Below are 17,923 nucleotides of genomic sequence, written 5' to 3' on the forward strand. Positions count from 1 at the left end.
GTGTTCTTTGCAGCTTCTTAGGCGGTAAAGACGCACGCGGGCCGCCGTGCCTCCTCGCAGCCCCCTTCACCGGTGGGGCCGGGAAGTTTCCACTCCCCCAACTTATCAATGAGCCTCTAAGCCTGGGTCCCAGGGCAGGATTTCCTGGTTACGCCCCTTCCTGAGTCTCCCCAACTTCATGGCCCAGAGGCGGAGGCAGCCCATGGCTCTTGCGTCACTGTGCCGCCCAAACCTCCTGGGGTCAGAGCGCCCCAACTCCTGCATCCAGGTTAGCATGACCTCACACTCCGGCCCTGAGCCTCGCTGCCTCCGTGATTCTGCTCTGGGTCATCCTCCCCCTCCCCCCTCCCCCCTCCCCCCCTCCCCCCAAATGCTGTGCCCCGGCCCTAACAGCCGGGGACCCCGGCGAATTCCGAGCGTTCCTCCCGCCTCGCCACCGCGCCTGCGGCTGCAGGGGTGTGGTGCCCGCCAGGCTGCCCGGCCCCGCCCCTGCCAATCGGCGCTCGCCGCACACCCCCCTGCAGCAGCCAATCCCCGGCGGCCCTGCAGCTCCACCCCCACCCCCACCTGGGGTGCAACCCCCGCCTGGGCCCCGCGCCCCGCGGGGGCAGCCCGGGGGCAGCCCTCCTACGCAGAGGGGCCGCGAGCCCCAGTTTCCGACCCGCCCGTTTCCTCTCCTCCCAAACCCCCAGCCTCCTCTCCCCGCAGATCTTCCTGCTCCGCGGGGCAGCGAGGTCCAAACCCCTTTCCCCTTAGGGCCTAGAACAAAGGGGAGGCCCTTGGCTCCCCTCCCGCGTGATCTCCTAATTAGAACTTAATTTCCTGCCCCCTGCGGACCTCTTAACTGGGCCACTGGCGAAACCGCCCTGCAACCTCTCCCTGGAGCCCCGGGCGAGAGGCTCCTGCCGCAAGGTCTGCTGGGAGTTGCAGTCCCTGGGGTGCAGGCTGCTCCAGCGCTGGGGTAACGGGGACAGGGGGGGCGGGGACAGGGGGGGCGGCGGTGTGGCGGGACTCGTAAAGGACGGAAAATAAATGCAACGATGCCCCCCTCCTTCTGGCTGCCCGTTGCTTTTGTGGGGACCTGTGGGGTGTGGATTGGCGCGTTGGTGGAGTTGGGGGTGGCACCCCAGAGGCAGCGCGCAGCAACCTGAACGTGGGAGACGGAGTTTGGAGAGGGACAGTCCTCGGCAGGGAAGCCCACGCGCAAATGTGGCAAATCAGGAAGGGGTGGCAGGGGCCTCCACGGGGGAGCCCCGCCTGGCCTGGCACCCGCACCCCAGCGCGGCACCCCGGGTCACCAGATCCGGTGCAGAAGCTGCCTTCCGGGGCCAGGGGCTGGGGAGAGATGAGGGTAGAAAGGAGGTCATGAGGAGCCCTCACCTGGAGCCCACGCACCGCACCACCTGGCCCTGGCTCCCACGCCCACCTGGGCCATTGCGCCCTCGCAGACTGTGGCTTCCGGGTCAGGTGTTGGGGCTGCCAGCTCCTTCCACGGTGGGGTCCAGATGTTTCCTGGGGAGACCCTGGGGAAGGGAGGAGAGAAGCAGGTGGGTCTGCCGCAGACACTGCTTCTTGGGCTCACTGCATCTTCCTCCCCCCCCCTGCACCCCCCAGGCTCTCCGTCCACGGGAGCTGCTCACCAGTTGACTCCCACCCAAGGCCAGGCCTTGGTCAAAGCTATTAGCGCCCGGGGCAGAAGACAGGGCCACCTACAGTAGACAGGGCCCGGGAAAGCTCAGTCCAGGGAATTTGAGGCTCCTCCCATGCCCTCTGCAACCATGGGGTCCAGCAGGGGCATCCGGGTGGGGAGGTCCCGCCCTCCCTGCAGGCTATGTCGGCAAGCACCAGGCTCTGCTTCTTGGGAGACGCCTAGTGCATAGCAACACGTCACAGGTTTTTCTTAGTGTGTGTTTTGAAGATATTTTAATTGATTTTTAAAGAAAGAGCGAGGGAGAGGGAGAGAGAGAGAAACATCAATATGAGAGTGAAACAGCAGTCGGCTGCCTCCCACACACCCCCTACCGGGGATCTAGCCAGAAACCCAGGCATTTGTCCGGACCGGGAATCGAACCGGCAACCTTTTGGTGGACAGGATGGTGCCCCCTGAGCCACACCGGCCAGGGGGTTGGGGCGCATCACAGGTTTTTATGCCTCAGGTCTGAGCCCCTAGGGAGGGAAGGACACAGCAGGGAACCCTGATGGCCTACCGTGGTGGCCACATAGAGAACTGCCTGGGACTAGCCAGTTGCCCCCATCAGGCTGGAGATGTTGATGGCACACACACACCCTTCCACAGGTGGGGGAGGGTAAGCCTCCCCAGGCCCTGGATCTCCCCCAGCCCCCGGAAACACACCCCAATGTCTGGGACAATGGCCGTCTCCCTGGCATGCTCACTAGGTGACCTGGGTGCCGGAGGGACAGCATCCGACCTCCAGCCCACCTTATACCTTACGTCCTTCCCCCATCTCTCCCCCACCTCGCTGGGTCGCTGGGTCCCTGTATCCCTCTCGCTGGGTCTTTGTTTGTTACTCAAACTCCTGTCCATATCAAGACAGAATCATGCAACACAGCTGCATTGTTTGCAAAAATAGGAGGAAGCTCTGTTATCCGTGGAGGGAAGGACAGTGTCTGAGTTTCAGGGAGAGCTCCGTGGTCAGAATGTGACGGGGAGGCCTTCGTGGGATGCACCTCTATCCTGCCAACTTCTCCCCTAAAACTCCCTGGCTACCTGGAGGTCCCTACACTAGCTCTCTCCCCGCTCTCTCTCTCCCTCGCCCTCCCCCTCTCCCTGCCTTCCTCTCTTGTCTCCGTTCTTTCACCAGCCATGACCTTGAAGAAACTCAACTTCTGCTCCTCCCCTTGTTTGCTTTGGGCAGCTGACCTGGCCAGGCAAGCCTGTCCCTGCCACTGCCTATTTGCATGCACAAGCAGCCCCCGCAGGGGTTCGCAGGGTGGGGGCCCGCACTGGCTCCCTCGCCGGGTCACCCACCAGCTCGTTCAGACCTCCTTTACCCTCACAAACAGCCCCCACCGAGTTCCCAGTGCTGCGTCTGCATATGCGTCCCGAGTGTGCCAACCTCAGGGCCTTTGCACGGCTGTTCCCTCTGCTGAGAACGCTTCTCCTCAGATAGCCACGCGACTCACTCCCAGGTGAACAGCCACCCCTGCGTGGCCGGGACCGAAGGGTTTCGGGGGACATGGGGCCTTCAGCCCACAGTTTCAGTGCTAAAGTAGGACCGTCCTGGGCAAACCTACTCCCTCAGCAACTTCACATCCCGTTCACATGTCACCTTCTCAGTGGGGCCTTCCTTCCCTGGCCTGCCCATCCCCTGGGTCCCCATTTGTTCCTGGTTCCTCTCCTCCGTGGCGCTCGTGCCCTTCTGACGTGCCATCTCTATTTGACTTACGTATTTGCTTATTGTCTGTCTCTCCCACCAGAACGCAAAGACCCGCAAGGGGACCGCTGAGATTCTTATTTTGCTACATCCCCAGTCCTCAGGTGTCTGGCACATAATAGGTGCTCAATAAATACCCTTTGAATAAGGGCATGGATTCATTGAGGATCTATTCTGTGCCTGGCCCCGGTTTCAGCAGTTTATGCAGATTAGCTCATTTAGGAACCGAAGGGCGAGTGATGCACACAGAGGGTCACGTGACACCTGACCGGCCAAGCAGCCTGAAACCAAATAAGAGTAAGAATTTCTGACAACTCTGAGATAAGAACCTTAGGATACAGCCTGCGTGTGTGGGCCTTGGGGGTGGGTGGAATTCTAATCCTCCAGCCTCTCCCCCAGGAACCCGCCCCCCCCCACCCCCATTCATCTTCTCCTTCCCCTCACTCATCAGCCTGGAAACCCTCCCTCTCTCAGGCTGGGGGGGGCTCGCCCAGCCCCCACCCCTGGCCCTGCTCCAGCCATATTTCTCTCCTCGATCCAGCTACCTAACTCCCTCCCCACCACCACCCTGCGAGCTGAGGCCTATGAGGGCGGAGACACGGTTCATTGGCCGCCCTCTCCCCAGCACCGGGACACAGCTGCCACCAAGCACTGTTTGTCCCGCGTTCCCTTCCCAGCCTCTCACACATTCCTGGCCACGTCCTCCCTGCCCCCCTCCCCCAAGGTCACCTGGGAACATCAAGGACCTGCTGGACTCATTGGCCTGACCCCCCTCTCTCCCTTCAACACCCCACGGGGAGCCGGCTTTCCCCGATGCCCCAAGGCCTCGCTCTGGCCTGACTCCGTTTCCTCTAATGTTGGGGGTCCTGGGTCCCTCCCACTCTCCCAGCTCTGCCTAGGAGCTTTCTTGCTCAGATCCCTTCCATGGCTCCCGAGTGCTCTTGAGATAAAGACCAGGCATGGCCCTCAAGGCGCCATGTGACCTGCCCCCTCAACCCTTCCCTGGGCCACCCCTTCCCCTCCCCACTCAGCCCCTCAACGGCACCAAACCCTCTCTCGCTGCCAGGCCTTTGCACCAGCTGTTCCCTCTGCCAGGAACACTCGCACCCGCACCTCCGTGCAGCTCCATCCAGGACCCGCCGCACTCGTATTGGTCTGACTCTCCCTGCCCTCCCCGCCCTTTGGACACCGGATCTGAAGCGCCCCCTTCACCACCCCTCTAGCTAACGCTGCTCATCATTTGCTTCCTCCAGGAAGCCCACCCTGATCCCCTGAACAAGCCAGGCTCCCTGTCACACATCTCCCAGAACCACACTCGTCTGGCACAAAACACCCCCCATAAGCTCACGTCTGCATTGATTTAATAACGCCTGGCTGCCCCACGGCTAACACCACAGGGGCAAAAACCATGTGGTGAATCCCTGGCACCTAGAATACTGCCTGACACCCACCCAGGTCTATGTATCTATATATATAAAAGCCTAAGTGACCGGCCAACCGGCCGGTAGCTATGATGCATAATGACCACCGGGGGGCAGACGCTCAACGCACAGGCATGGAAACATGCAGCGGGCTGATGAATCTCAGAGGAAAGGGAGGAGGGGGAGGACAGGAAGAGATTAACCAAAGATCTTATATGCATACTAGAGGCCTGGTGCACAGATTCGTGCACCGGTGGGGTCCCTCGGCCCGGCCTGCGGGGATCGGGCCAAAACCAGCTCTCCGACATCCCCCAAGGGGTCCCGGATTGCAAGAGGGTGCAGGCCAGGCTGAGGGACCCCAGCGGTGCATAAATCCGAGCACTGGGCCTTTAGTTGATCAATACATAGATGAATGAATGGCTAGTTCTCTAAGAACCAACCCAGCTCTGAGAGTCTACGGGGGACACTCCTTTTCTCAAACACCTTCTGTGGATCCTTGCTGCCTGCAAGATCTCATGTCCTTGGGCGTAGAGAGACCCGCTAATTCCTCCACCGTGTTCACTAGCCGAGGGAATCCCCAACTCTGCTTGTGTCAGAATCCACCAGGGAGGCCAACGATGCAGATTTAGGAGGTCTGGGCTCGGGCCCAAGAGTCAACATTTCAGGAGTTTCCAAGGGATGGTGGTGGTGATAATGATGTTGATGGTGATGAAGACTATGATGGTGATGATGGCCATGATGATGGTGAAGATGATGATGATGGTGATGGAAGTGATGATGATGGTTATATCGATGGTGATGATGGTGAAGTTGATGATGATGGTTATATCGATGGTGAAGTTGATGATGATGGTTATATCGATGGTGATGATGGTGAAGATGATGATAATCGGGATGGTGGTGGTGAAGATGGTGATGATAATGGTGATAGTGATAATGATGGTGATGGTAGCCATGATGATGGTGAAGTTGATGATGATGGTTATATCGATGGTGATGATGGTGAAGTTGATGATGATGGTTATATCGATGGTGATGATGGTGAAGTTGATGATGATGGTTATATCGATGGTGATGATGGTGAAGTTGATGATGATGGTTATATCGATGGTGATGATGGTGAAGTTGATGATGATGGTTATATCGATGGTGATGATGGTGAAGTTGATGATGATGGTTATATCGATGGTGATGATGGTGAAGATGATAATAGGGATGGTGGTGATAATGGTGAAGATGATGATGACAGTGATGGGAGTGATGATGATGGTTATATCGATGGTGATGATGGTGAAGATGATGATAATCAGGATGGTGGTGGTGAGGGTGATGATAATGGTGATAGTGATAACGGCAGTAACTTGCTCATTTTGACATATCTCCTTGCAACAGGCACAGTTTTTTATCTTTTTGCTAATAATTTTAAATGTTTTATTTATTACTTTTCTATTTTTGTTGTTGTTGTGAATCCTCACCTGAGGCTATTTTTCCATTGGTTTTTAGAGAGAGCGGAAGAGAGAGGGAAAGACGGAAACATCCTCACACATCGATGGGTTGCCTCCTGAACGAGCCCTGTCAGGGCCCGGGCCGGGGAGGAGCCTGCAGCCAACGTGCGTGCCCTTGACCGGACTCGGACCCGGGACTCTGTGGTCCGCAGGCCGATGCTCTACCCACTGAGCCAACCGGCTAGGGCCAGGCACAGATTCAGGTGCTGGGATGGAGGCGTGAACAAGAGACAGGAGTCTTGCCCTCCGGGAAACCAGATGTAATGCGTGGACCGCCTCCGGAGCTTGGCGTGAACAAACCAACTGTAATAGGACATTTGGGGACAATGGGGTGAGTTCAGATCGGGCTTGGGTATTCAGTGGCAGCAGTAGTAAAACACTACCGTTAAATTTCTTAGAAGGCCGAATGGCAGTTTTTATGTTTAAAAAAAAAAAGTCTTAATTTTCATTTTTAACATAAAGTTGAAAGTATTTTAAAATTAAAGCCATTGGCTCTCCCCCACCTCTTGGGTGGGGCTGACTGTGAGGCGCACACTTCTCTCTGACTCCCAGAGTTCCGTGGGACCTGCGCCCACGTGCCCCCGTGGTAATTTGTTCAGTGATGCCCTCCACCAGCTGCCTTGCCTCTCCACCCCCACCCCCACCCCCACCCCCACCCCCACCCCCAGGGCAGCACTTCCGGGGGTCGCCTCCCACACACCCTGCACTCCAGCCTCGCCTGGGGTCTGCTTCCGGGGGATCCCCAACTAAATCCAGTGTGGCCAAGGACCTGTGATGACAAGAATTCGCATAATCTGCCCAGCCAGCGGGACTCAGTGGTTGAGCATCGGCCTATGAACCAGGAGGTCACGGTTCCATCCCCGGTCAGGGCACATGTGTGGGTTGTGGGCTCGATCCCCAGTGGGGGACGTGCAGGAGGCAGCTGATCCGTGATTCTCTTGCATCATTGATGTTTCTATCTCTCCCTCCCTCTCCCTTCCTCTCTGGCATCAATAAAAATGTGTATTTAAAAAAAAAAGAATTCTAATAATCTGAATAGGAAGGTTAGCTAAGACCATGGGGTCAATGTGAAGCTCATGGATTGTTCTTGTGTTTAGGAAATGCACTCCCAAGTACTAAGGGATGAATGGACATCAGACCTGCAACTTACTCTCAAATAGAGAGACGGAAAAGTCACGCCAATGTGGTAAAATATACACAATGGAGAGTCTGGGTATATGGGAGTTCTCTGTACTATTCTGGCAATATATTATAACCTTTAAATTATTTCAAAATAAAAATAAGCTTTGTAATCCACTGGTAGTATTTATGAAATTCTTACTGATGAAATTATATGATGCATGGGTAGGAGATTACAGGAGGCAATGGGTAGGACAAATTTAACTTAGTGCTTGTAATTGCTAAGCTGGAGATGGAGGTGGGGGGTTGGTTCTCTTGTTCTTAGAAGATACTCAGGTGTTTCTGCCCCGGGGCCTTTGCACATGCTTTTCCTAGTGAGTGAAACACTCCGTGCCCTATTTCTCCACTTCCCTTCCTCCCACTCAAGGTCCAGCTCAAATCTCACCTTTTCCCTTTTACTTCTCCCAGGTTTCATTTGCCCAATATGTACCTCAGAGACCTCAAACTGAGGCCCTAGCCAGTTTTCTCAGTGGATAGAGCAGTGGTTCTCAACCTTCCTAGTGCCGCAACCCTTTTAATACAGTTCCTCATGTTGTGGTGACCCCCAATTTCATTGTTACAAATTGAACATAATTAAAGCATAGTGTTATAAACTTATGAACAATCATAGATACAGAGGCAGAGCTGCCTCAAACAGATTGTCAAACTGCAGCGGGAAGGCCGGGGAGGGTTGGGGGGCAGGAGGGAGGGGGGTAAGAGATCATCCGAAGGACTTGTATGCATGCATATAAGCATAACCAATGGACATAAGACACTGGGGGGTAGGGGAGGCCAGGGGATTGTCAAGGGCTGGGGGGGAAAAAAAAAGGACACATATGTAATAAATACTTTAAGAAATAAAACAATAAAAAAATAATAATAAAAAAGAAAAAAAAAGCATAGTGATTAATCACAAAAACAATATGTAATTATATATGTGTTTTCCGATGGTCTTAGGCGACCCCTGTGAAAGGGTCGTTCGACCCACAGGTTGAGAACCGCTGGGTTAGAGCGTCAGCCCATGAACGAAAGGATCTCAGGTTCGATTCCAGTTAAGGGCACGTACCTTGACTGTGGGCTTGATCCCCAGCCCTGGTCAGGGCCCATGTAGGAGGCAACCAGTTGATGTGTCTCTCTCACATCGATGTCTCTCTCCCTCTGTCTCTCCCCTTCCCTTCGACTCTCTCCAAAAAAAAAAAAAAAAATCGATGGAAAAAATACCCTCGGTTGAAGATGAACAAAAAACAAAACAACTGAGGGAGGTAGATTAGCCACAAGAAACAGAGTGGGACAAGGTTGGTGATAAACAGTAAGAACCTGCACACAGCCGAAACCGGTTTGGCTCAGTGGATACAGCGTCGGCCTGCGGACTGAGAGGTCCCGGGTTCGATTCCGGTCAAGGGCATGTACCTGGGTTGCGGGCATATCCCCAGTAGGGGATGTGCAGGAGGCAGCTGGTCGATGATTCTCTCTCATCGATGTTTCTAACTCTCTATCTCTCTATCTCTCTCCCTTCCTCTCTGTAAAAAATCAATAAAATATATTTAAAAAAAAAAAAAAAAAAAAAAGAACCTGCACACAGCAAGCTCTGAGCCAGGCATGTTCGACGGGCTCGGCGGGTGGGTGTTTCACTGAACCTCATTGCATTCTCAGAACAGCCCTGTGAATCAGGTACCATGATTAGCCCCATTTTACAGATAATAAAGTTGAGGCCCAGGGAGATTCACCTGCCCACTGCTGCCAGGAGGAAATGGCAGAGAACTTAGGCAGGTGCAGATCTAGACCCTTTACTCCCACCCACTCACAGGTAACAGTCAGGCAGCCAATCAGGGGAGGCAGGGGCTGGGTTCCCAGAGCCAGGCCACACTTGGCAGAATGTCGCCTGCCCCTGAAAAGTGTATCAACTTTTCATGAGAAACCGGAAATCCAGTTGTTATGTAAAATCACTCTCTTTTTAAATATTGGCCACTAATGAGAGAAAAATACAGACAGACATTGTGTGTGTGTGTGTGTGTGTGTGTGTGTGTGTGTGGTCCCAAAATTCACGGAAGAAGTAATTTTGATAGAAAACACAGGTTTATAATTAAAAATTGTAAATTTTTTATTGATTCATCAAGGATACAGTCTAGGGTTATGTATGGAATAGTATATCATCGGGTAAATGGCCTCCACGGCTTTGCTGGCACAGACGCAAAGCCGTGGTCTGCATTGGTCTTCATTGTCCCTGCTCCTGGGCCATCATTGGCACTTGGTCATGCTGATCAAATTGAAGGGATTGAAATCAAAGGGCAACAGATATTAGAATCTGATTCAATAAACCAAGTAAAATTAGGCTTTTATTTATTTTTTGTTGTTGTTGTTAATGCTCACGCAAAATTCAAATCTTGCGTGAATTTTGGGACACCATATATATCTCCACACACACAAATAAAAGCCCTCACAGGCTGTGGCATATGTGTGTATTATTGTGGGAGATGCCAGCCTTCGAAGGTGACAAACCGGGGACAGGAGCCAGGGTTCACCCGGCAGGGGATGACCCAGTTGGGGACATTCCACCTGGATCTCGGATCACACCTGGGTTTCCCCACGCCTCTGACCCCTGGCCCGCTCTGTGGGCCTCTCCCCGCTCTGTCTGCACTCGCTTTCTGAGCTCCTCCAGCCTCAAGCCGGTGAGCTCCAGACCTGGACCCTCGGCCCAGACCCACGATTCCCACTCCACACGTCCCCCACCCATCTGCCCCCCCCCCCACAGTCCTGGTAAAATATACAAACAAACAACAACCATTTCTTTCTTTCTCTAGTTCACCCCCATCTCTAGTCTATGAGGAAAACCTGACATTTCTGCCTTCAAAACGGACCCAGAATCAGGCCACTTCTCACCAAATCCACTGACCACCAGCCTGGCCAGACCCAACATCACCTCCCGCCTGGACCATCCCCCACAGGCCCCTGCCTCAGTCTCCACCCCCCCCCCATCTGTTCCCTAGGCGGCCACCAGGGGGGCGCTAGTTCCCACTTACAGCAGGTCACCCCCTCTGCTCAGAGCCCTCCATGGCTCCCCGCTCACTCCCTGTCAAAGCCCAACCCTCCCCCTGGCTTACAAGGCCCCATACAATCTGGGTCCCATTGCCCGCACTCTACCCTCCCCTTGCACCCTCTCCTGCTTGCTCATCCTGCTCCAGTCCCACTGCCCCTCTTGCTGTTCTGCACACCACGCAGTCCCACCCCAGGGCCTGTGTCTCCACTGGACCCCTATTCCCCACGCACACAAATACACAATTTAAAATACCCCCTCGCCCTGACTGGTGTGGATCAGTGGATAGAGCGTCGGCCTGCGGACTGAAGGGTCCCAGGTTCGATTCCGGTCAAGGGCATGCATGTACCTTGGTTGCGGGCACATCCCCAGTGGGGAGTGTGCAGGAGGCAGCTGATCGATGTTTCTCTCTCAGCGATGTTTCTAACTCTCTATCCCTCTCCCTTCCTCTCTGTAAAAAATCAATAAAATATATTTAAAAAATAAAATAACCTTCATCTGGTAAAGATCATACTGAATTATTTACAGGTAGAAATATGATATCTGGGACTTACTCTAAAATAATCCAGAAAAAGAAAATTAAGGGGTCTCCAAGAAAGCAAGAACGGCAGAATGCTGGTCATTGTTGGCATCGGGTGACGACCAGGTGGGGTTCAGCATATGATGTCTGCTTTTGTGTGCACTTGCGAAATGCATCATAAAAAAATAAATAAGACGCCCCGTAAAAATAAAATAGCGTTTGCACGTACCCCTCACTCATTATCCCCCTTCCTTCCTTCGCTTTGTATCTCCTTGCCTGCTGTCTGTCCCCCGCGGCTAGAATGTCTGGGCAGGAATGCCTTAGCACATGGCTGGTGCTAAATGAACGCTCGTTGAATGAATGAATGAATGAATGAATGAATGAATGAATGAGAAAGTGCTCTGATGGAAATAGACATGCTGTTATCACAGAGCATGAGTATGGAGGTGTAAGTGCCACACAAGCAAGCGTGGCCGGGAAAGGCCTTTCGGAGGAGGTGACCTTCGAGCAGAGCTGATAAGCGGGGGGGGGGGGGGGGGGGGGGGGGGGGGGGGGCAGTGTGGGAAGGTTGAGAGAAGCATGCTCTTGGCTCCTCATAACTACTGACTGGGTGGCAAAGCTGCAGCTGCCTGTCACTGCCTCCCTGTCTCAACCCTCCCCCATGTCCTTAACATCCCCCTCTGCCGGGGTTCATGTCCGGGCATCAAGAAGGGTTCAGGAATCTGAAAAAAGGGGCTGCGCGTAGATGACATAGAAATCAGAGACTAATAAAGAGTCCGGAGACGAGATATCATTTTGAAAGGCATTGGGGGTCAGAGGACCTTCAGCTAAAGGAACTGAAGACTCCCTCCTTGTCCAGGACCCTTGCTTTTATTAACACAATTTGTCCTAAGGCAAGGTGGAGATGATACACCTCAAAGGGTACAGGAGCATTGTCAGTTTGGGGAATAGCCTACGGCTGCTCAGGTGTTTGGCCAACAGGAGGCAATAACATGTAGATTAAGGTGCCCTGTAATTGTCTGGCAGCCACAATCCCTTTCCTATACAGGTTTGGGGAAATGCCTTTAGCCATTCCCAACAGGTGACTCCATGTGTGGCTCAACCCTGTTGAGTCCCCAAGTTTCATCAACCTTTTGATGAAACTCTCAAAATTATGACATGCTGGCCTTGGCCTCCGGCACCCCTCCCCCCGCCCCCGCCCCCACCAGGGCACCACTTTGAAAGGCTCATACGAAGTCTGGGTTCTGTACCCACCCAGGCAGCTGGTGCTGGACGTAGGCATTTGCGCTAATTATTTTCTACCAAGATGGAGGCCCTGGGGAATAAGATTTAACAGAAAACATTCCGCTCCCAGTGGGTTTGGCAATCTCATTGTCAGGAGGCTCCCTGGCACCTTTGGTAAAGGCTACGGCCCCAGCAGGTTCAGCTCCAGCAGCGGCCAGAAGCCCTGGGCGGAGGTCTCCTCAGGCCACTGCGGAGGGGGGTCTAAGGGCGGGGTTTGGGGAGAGAGGAGAGAATGAGGGAGGCAGGTGTGCTGAGGTCCAACCCCAGCAGGTCCAGGGGTCCCCAAAGGTGTGGACGGAGTTGGCGAAGAAGGAATGACATGGAGACAGCGTTCAGTTGATCAGCAGCCTAGCCAGGATCTCCAGCCAAGTTCTGTTCAGGATCTCCAGCCAGGTTCAGTCACCAGGTTCTAGTCAGGTTCTCTTGCCAATTTCTGTAGTCGGGTTCAGTCCAGGTTCTTTGCCATGTTCTCTCGCTAGGTTCTGTCTCTAGGTTCTGAGGCCAGTTTCTGCCCAGGATCTTTTGCCATGTTCTGTCTCTAGGTTCTTCTCTAGGTTCTGTGTCTAAGTTCTGTGCCTCTTGGTTCTGTCTTCTAAGTTCTGTGTCTTGCTGTCCTGTTACATCTGTATTTATACCATTTGATTCCAATCCTATCAATCTCTATTCCAAAGGTTAGGGCGTTTCTTATCTCCATTCCAGGGAGTAAAGATTATGTAGCTTAATCGTGATTGTTCGTAGTTAAAGTGATTAATTACCCGCCTGGCACTTAGTTGAGGGGTTTTATTCCCTCCCTAACTTCAGGGGGAAATCCCTACCTGGGGAAACAACCTTTCTCAGAGAGGAGACCTTGGTTAAAACACATAGTGCCAAGAAGGTGAGCAAACATTTTAAGAACAGTATGCCATATACGCCAGGTCCTTTGAAACAGCAAGGATGGACCGGCTCCCGGCACAGGTGGACAGGAGAAGCGGAGGGAAGTTGGGGCGGGGGAGGAGAGTGGGGGGCCCAGGTGCGGCGGGCAGACGAGAGGGTCAGTGATGGTGAGAAGAAGGGAGGCTGCACAGCCATGAATAAATAAAGCCGTGTCCGGGGCCAGGAGGCCTGGGTTCGAATCTCAGCCCTGCCATTTCCTGGCTGCGTGGTTTGGGGCAAGTCTCTTTGCCTCTCTGTGCCTCTGTTTCCGCATCTGCAGAATGAAAATGACCCGCCGTGAGCTTTGAAATGTCAAAGTCAATATCTGTGCCTGGCCTCCTGCACGCCCCCTTCTGGGGATCAGACCATGGTTCGGTGGTTTGTGAAATATGATTGACGCAGGATTTAACTCCGCCGGTCCACGTATACACAGCACTTTTCAATAAACATACAGTCGCCCCTCTGTATCTGGGTTTTGTATCTGTGGATTCAGCCAACCGCAGATCGAAAACAGTAACATCTTCTTCTTTTCTTTTTTAAATGTATTTTTATTGATTTCAGAGAGGAAGGGAGAGGGAGAGACGGAAACATCAATGATGAGAGAGAATCATTGATTGGCTGCCTCCTGCACGCCCCCGACTGGGGACCAAGCCTGCAGCCTGGGCATGTGCCCTTGACCGAGAATCGAACCTGGGACCCTTCAGTCCGCAGGCCGACGCTCCATCCACTGAGCCAAACCAGCTAGGGCAATAACATCTTCTTTTTAATTTTTTAAATTATAATTTACATTCAATATTACTCTGCATTCGTTTGGGGCGTACAGTATAGGACAATAGCATTTTTGACCCACAGTTGAGAATAAATGGCACCGCGGACCTGGTGCCAACCCTCGGCTTCCCCCAAGTGGGACACAGGCCTCACCACCACCCCAGAGCGACACCCACCAAATCGCAGCCAACGCTGCCAAGACCCCATGGCGTAAAATGCGGCCCACAGCCCAGCCCAGCCCAGCCCAGAAATGGTGGCTGTGGGAACTGGGTAATGACCTCACATAGCAATGCCCGGCTTCCTCTCCCTAGCAACTAGCCTCCGTGGAGTTTCTGCAGCCCAGGAACATGACTTGCTTTATAGCCAAGTGGAAACATTTTACACTGTAACCAAATGTCTGTGAAGCATTTTCTCATGCCTCATCTCATTTGATCCTCACAGAAGTCCTGGAGTAGGTAGATAGGAGACTGGGTGGAATCCTATTTTCTTTTCATTAGCCGGAAAATGGAGATTTAGAAAGCTTAGAAACTTGACCCGGCTGAAAAGAAGTAAGAAATGGTGGACCTTGAAAATGACTTCAGGTTTTCTCACTGCGCAGAATATAGTCAAACCCTGCTGCAGTTAAATATTTCACCCTTTGTTCTCCCTGTGTGATCTACAATACTAATCTGCTTCATGTTGATATTTACGGCTGTGTTGCTGACAATTACCTGAAAGAGAAGTTGGGGTGCTTCACTGGGCTGGAAAAAGCTTAGCTAAGTCAAAAAGCAGATCAGATGAAGCAAGTTTATTCTATACATATTAAAGGCTAAGTCAACTCGCACATGCACGATACAGCGCTCACTGGCGCCAGTCACGTGTGTGTGTGTTTTGATCTGTCATTGTTAATCGTGAATTGGGTTGACACTTCTATTATAGAGAAAGGGCGAATATCGATATTAAAATATTTCTTCTAATTAATTTCCTTTCAATGTGCACAAATCCGTGCACCGGGACACTAATATATAATAATATGAACCTGCTATGGACTGAATGTTTGTTCCCTCAAAAAATTCATGTGTTGCCCTGGCCAGTGGCTTGGTTGGCTGGAGCATCATCCCATACACCGAAGGGTAGCGGGTTCGATTGCCAATCAAGGCACATACCTAGATGTAGGCTCGATCCCCAGTCAGAGTGCGTTCGGGAGGCAACCGATCAATGTCTTTCTCACACATTGATGTTTCTCTCTCTCTCTCTCAAAATCAATATAAACATATTCTCAGGTGAGGATTTTAAAAAAAATGTATATGGTGAAATCCTAACCTTTAAATTGATGGTGTTTGGAGGTGAGAGTTTTGGAAGGTGATTCGGCCATCAGGGTGGGGCCTTCATGAATGGGATTAGTGCCCTAGAAAAGAACCCCATCCCCCCTGAGGCTCCCTCAGCCCGCCCACCTGTGAGGACACAGCCAGAAGCCAGCTCTCACCACACACAGAATCTTGGACCTGGACCTGCCAGCTTCCAGAACTCTGAGAGAGAAATGCTTGCTCTGTGAGTCACCCAGCCTGTGGTATTTCTGTTACAGCAGCTGGAACAGGCTAAGACGGTGCCTGTATGTGCACGTATATGTATATGTATATGTATATGTACACATATATAGATACATGGATATCTAACATAGATTGTCATCTTAAAGCTAGAACCAACTCAGACTGGTTAACTCTATTTTGTTGATTTTGCAAATAAATACATTGCCTGAGGCTGACCCCCCTCCCCCAGGCACCAGCCCTGAGATTCAAACCCGTTCTGCAGCCCCAGAGCCTGAGCCCTTGGCTGCGCCACCCGCTCCTGTCTGTCCTCCGGGCATCGCTCTGCCTGACACCTGAAATCAGGGCAAAGTGTCCTCTTGCTCAACCTCCGCTGGGAGCAGCACTACAGACAACTCACAATCCTGCCGCTCTGCGCATGTCCGCGGAACCTGGAGCCGCACCCTGAGCGCTGCTGATTCTGGGGTAACAAGGACTTTTCTGGCCCTACTGGTTTGGCTCAGTGCAGAGAGCATCGGCCTGCGGACTGAAGGGTCCCGGGTTCGATTCCAGTCAAGGGCACATGCCTGGGTTTCGGGCTTGATCCCCAGTCGGGGCCATGCAGGAGGCAGCCGACCAATAGTTCTCTCTCATAATTGATGTTTCTATCACTCCCTTCCTCTCTGAAATCAATAAGAATATATATATATATATATATATATATATATATGTATTTTTTTTTAAGAACTTTTTTGGCAAGTGGGAATTCGCAAATGTGGAATCTGTGAGTAATGAGAATTGCCTCCCGGCCAGGTGGCTCAGTTGATTGTTGTCCAATGCACCAAAAAGGTTGTGGGTTTGATTCCCAGTCAGGGCACATACCTAGGTTTCGAGTTTGATCTCTGGGTGGGGCACGTAAGGGAGATTGATGTTGCTCTTGGGCATCAATGTTTCTTTCTCTCTCCCACTTCCTCTGTCTCTAAAATAAGTAAAAAAATATCCTCGGGTGAGGATTAAAATAATAATAATAATAATGAGGATCACCTGTATTTGTCTCCTTGTCTATTTCCTTCTGTTTTCTTACTCTAGAGCAGTGGTTCTCAACCTTGGCTGCACATTAGAATCACCTGGGAATCTTTTTAAAAATCCTGGTTTCTGGGCCTCATCCTCCGGAAATTCTGTTTCTTTGTTATGGGGTGGGGCCACAACATTAGTAACAGGCTGCGGGCTGGATCCCCAGTGTGGGGCGTGCAGGAGGCAGCCGACCAATGATTCTCTCTCATCGCTGATGTTTCTTTCTCTCTCTCTCTCTCTCTCTCCCTTCTTCTCTGAAATCAATAAAAATATATATTAAAAAAAAAAAAAGAGGACCTACCCAGGAGACACAGCCCACCAGCCGAATCAGGGAGGGAAAAACACTGAGCTGAAACCTCCAGGGCCTGAGCAACTTAGCCCAAAGAGGGAAAGGTAGAGGGAACAGCATATGCAAAAGCCTAGAAGAGAATAAAGCGGGAGAGAAATTGGACATAGGGAGGGGGGACAGAAAATACGCTCACCCTCACACCTTCCTCCTGAGTCACTCACAGGGCCCGGCCCCCCAACTCTGCAGGGAGGAGGGGCTGAGGCTGAAGACTGAGAGATCCTCACAGGTAAGCACGTGGGCCCCCATTCCCACTGAGCGTGGGAAGGGAAAGGTTACCCCAGCACAGACCTTGCTGAGGCCTCTGCTGCCCCCTTGTGGCCACCTGGAGCGGGCCCATCAGCCAACTCGGTGCCCCTGGTGACCCCAGTCTCCTGGTGACCCCCCCCCCCCCCAGGACAAAAGGCTGAGGCCCGGACACATATTCTCCTTCGCGACTCCAAGTGCCCGCTGGGGTTCCTGAGACCACCCCCGCCCCCATCTCTGGCTTCCGGATACACCCTAAATCTGCAAGAGACATACCCCCCCCCAAACCAGCCGTTTTGTAGCCCTAATAGCGGAGACCCAGAGAAAGGGAGTGAGGGTTTGGCACCTGCCAAAAACCCCGGCTCCAGGATGGATGCCACTCCGGCGCATTCCTCAGCTTTGCAAAGGGGATTTTATAAGAAGAATCGGGACTCCTCTTTCCCACCTGCTCGCTCCTCTCCCGGAGACCCCCTCCCCGAAGGCTCGCACGATCCCGGCTCCGATGCCGCGTCCCCGCCCCCCAACCCCAAGGACCATCTTCCCGGCATAGCGCGACCCCGTGGGCATCCCGCGTCGGTCAGTTTGTCTCTCCCTCGGTCACATCGGAGCCCCTCCCTCCTCCAGAGTCCGGTGGGTTGGGGGAAGGACGGGGGGAGGGGACGTTGCTAGGAAGTCCCGATGCCTGGAAGTTCGGCCGCAGACCCCTCGGCCCCCCTCCTCCTGCAGCCCTAACAAGTCCGAGGTCCCTGCCCTTT

At 52.9% G+C, this 17,923-nt stretch overlaps 1 protein-coding gene across 1 annotated transcript; it reads right to left on the reverse strand.

Moving 5' to 3' along the window:
• Positions 1-1,217: 1,217 nt before the first annotated feature.
• On the reverse strand, positions 1,218-17,735 carry HSD17B14 (hydroxysteroid 17-beta dehydrogenase 14; the record flags this gene model as incomplete). Its single annotated transcript, XM_081107348.1, is given in 9 exon segments — positions 1,218-1,302; positions 1,304-1,335; positions 1,427-1,523; positions 1,606-1,709; positions 2,208-2,237; positions 2,241-2,287; positions 6,500-6,624; positions 12,443-12,518; positions 17,618-17,735. Coding segments are annotated over 9 exon segments (714 nt in total).
• Between the last annotated feature and the right edge of the window lie 188 nt (positions 17,736-17,923).

This window comes from Myotis nattereri (assembly GCF_964212035.1).
Source record: "Myotis nattereri genome assembly, chromosome: 15".
Lineage (NCBI taxonomy): Eukaryota > Metazoa > Chordata > Mammalia > Chiroptera > Vespertilionidae > Myotis > Myotis nattereri.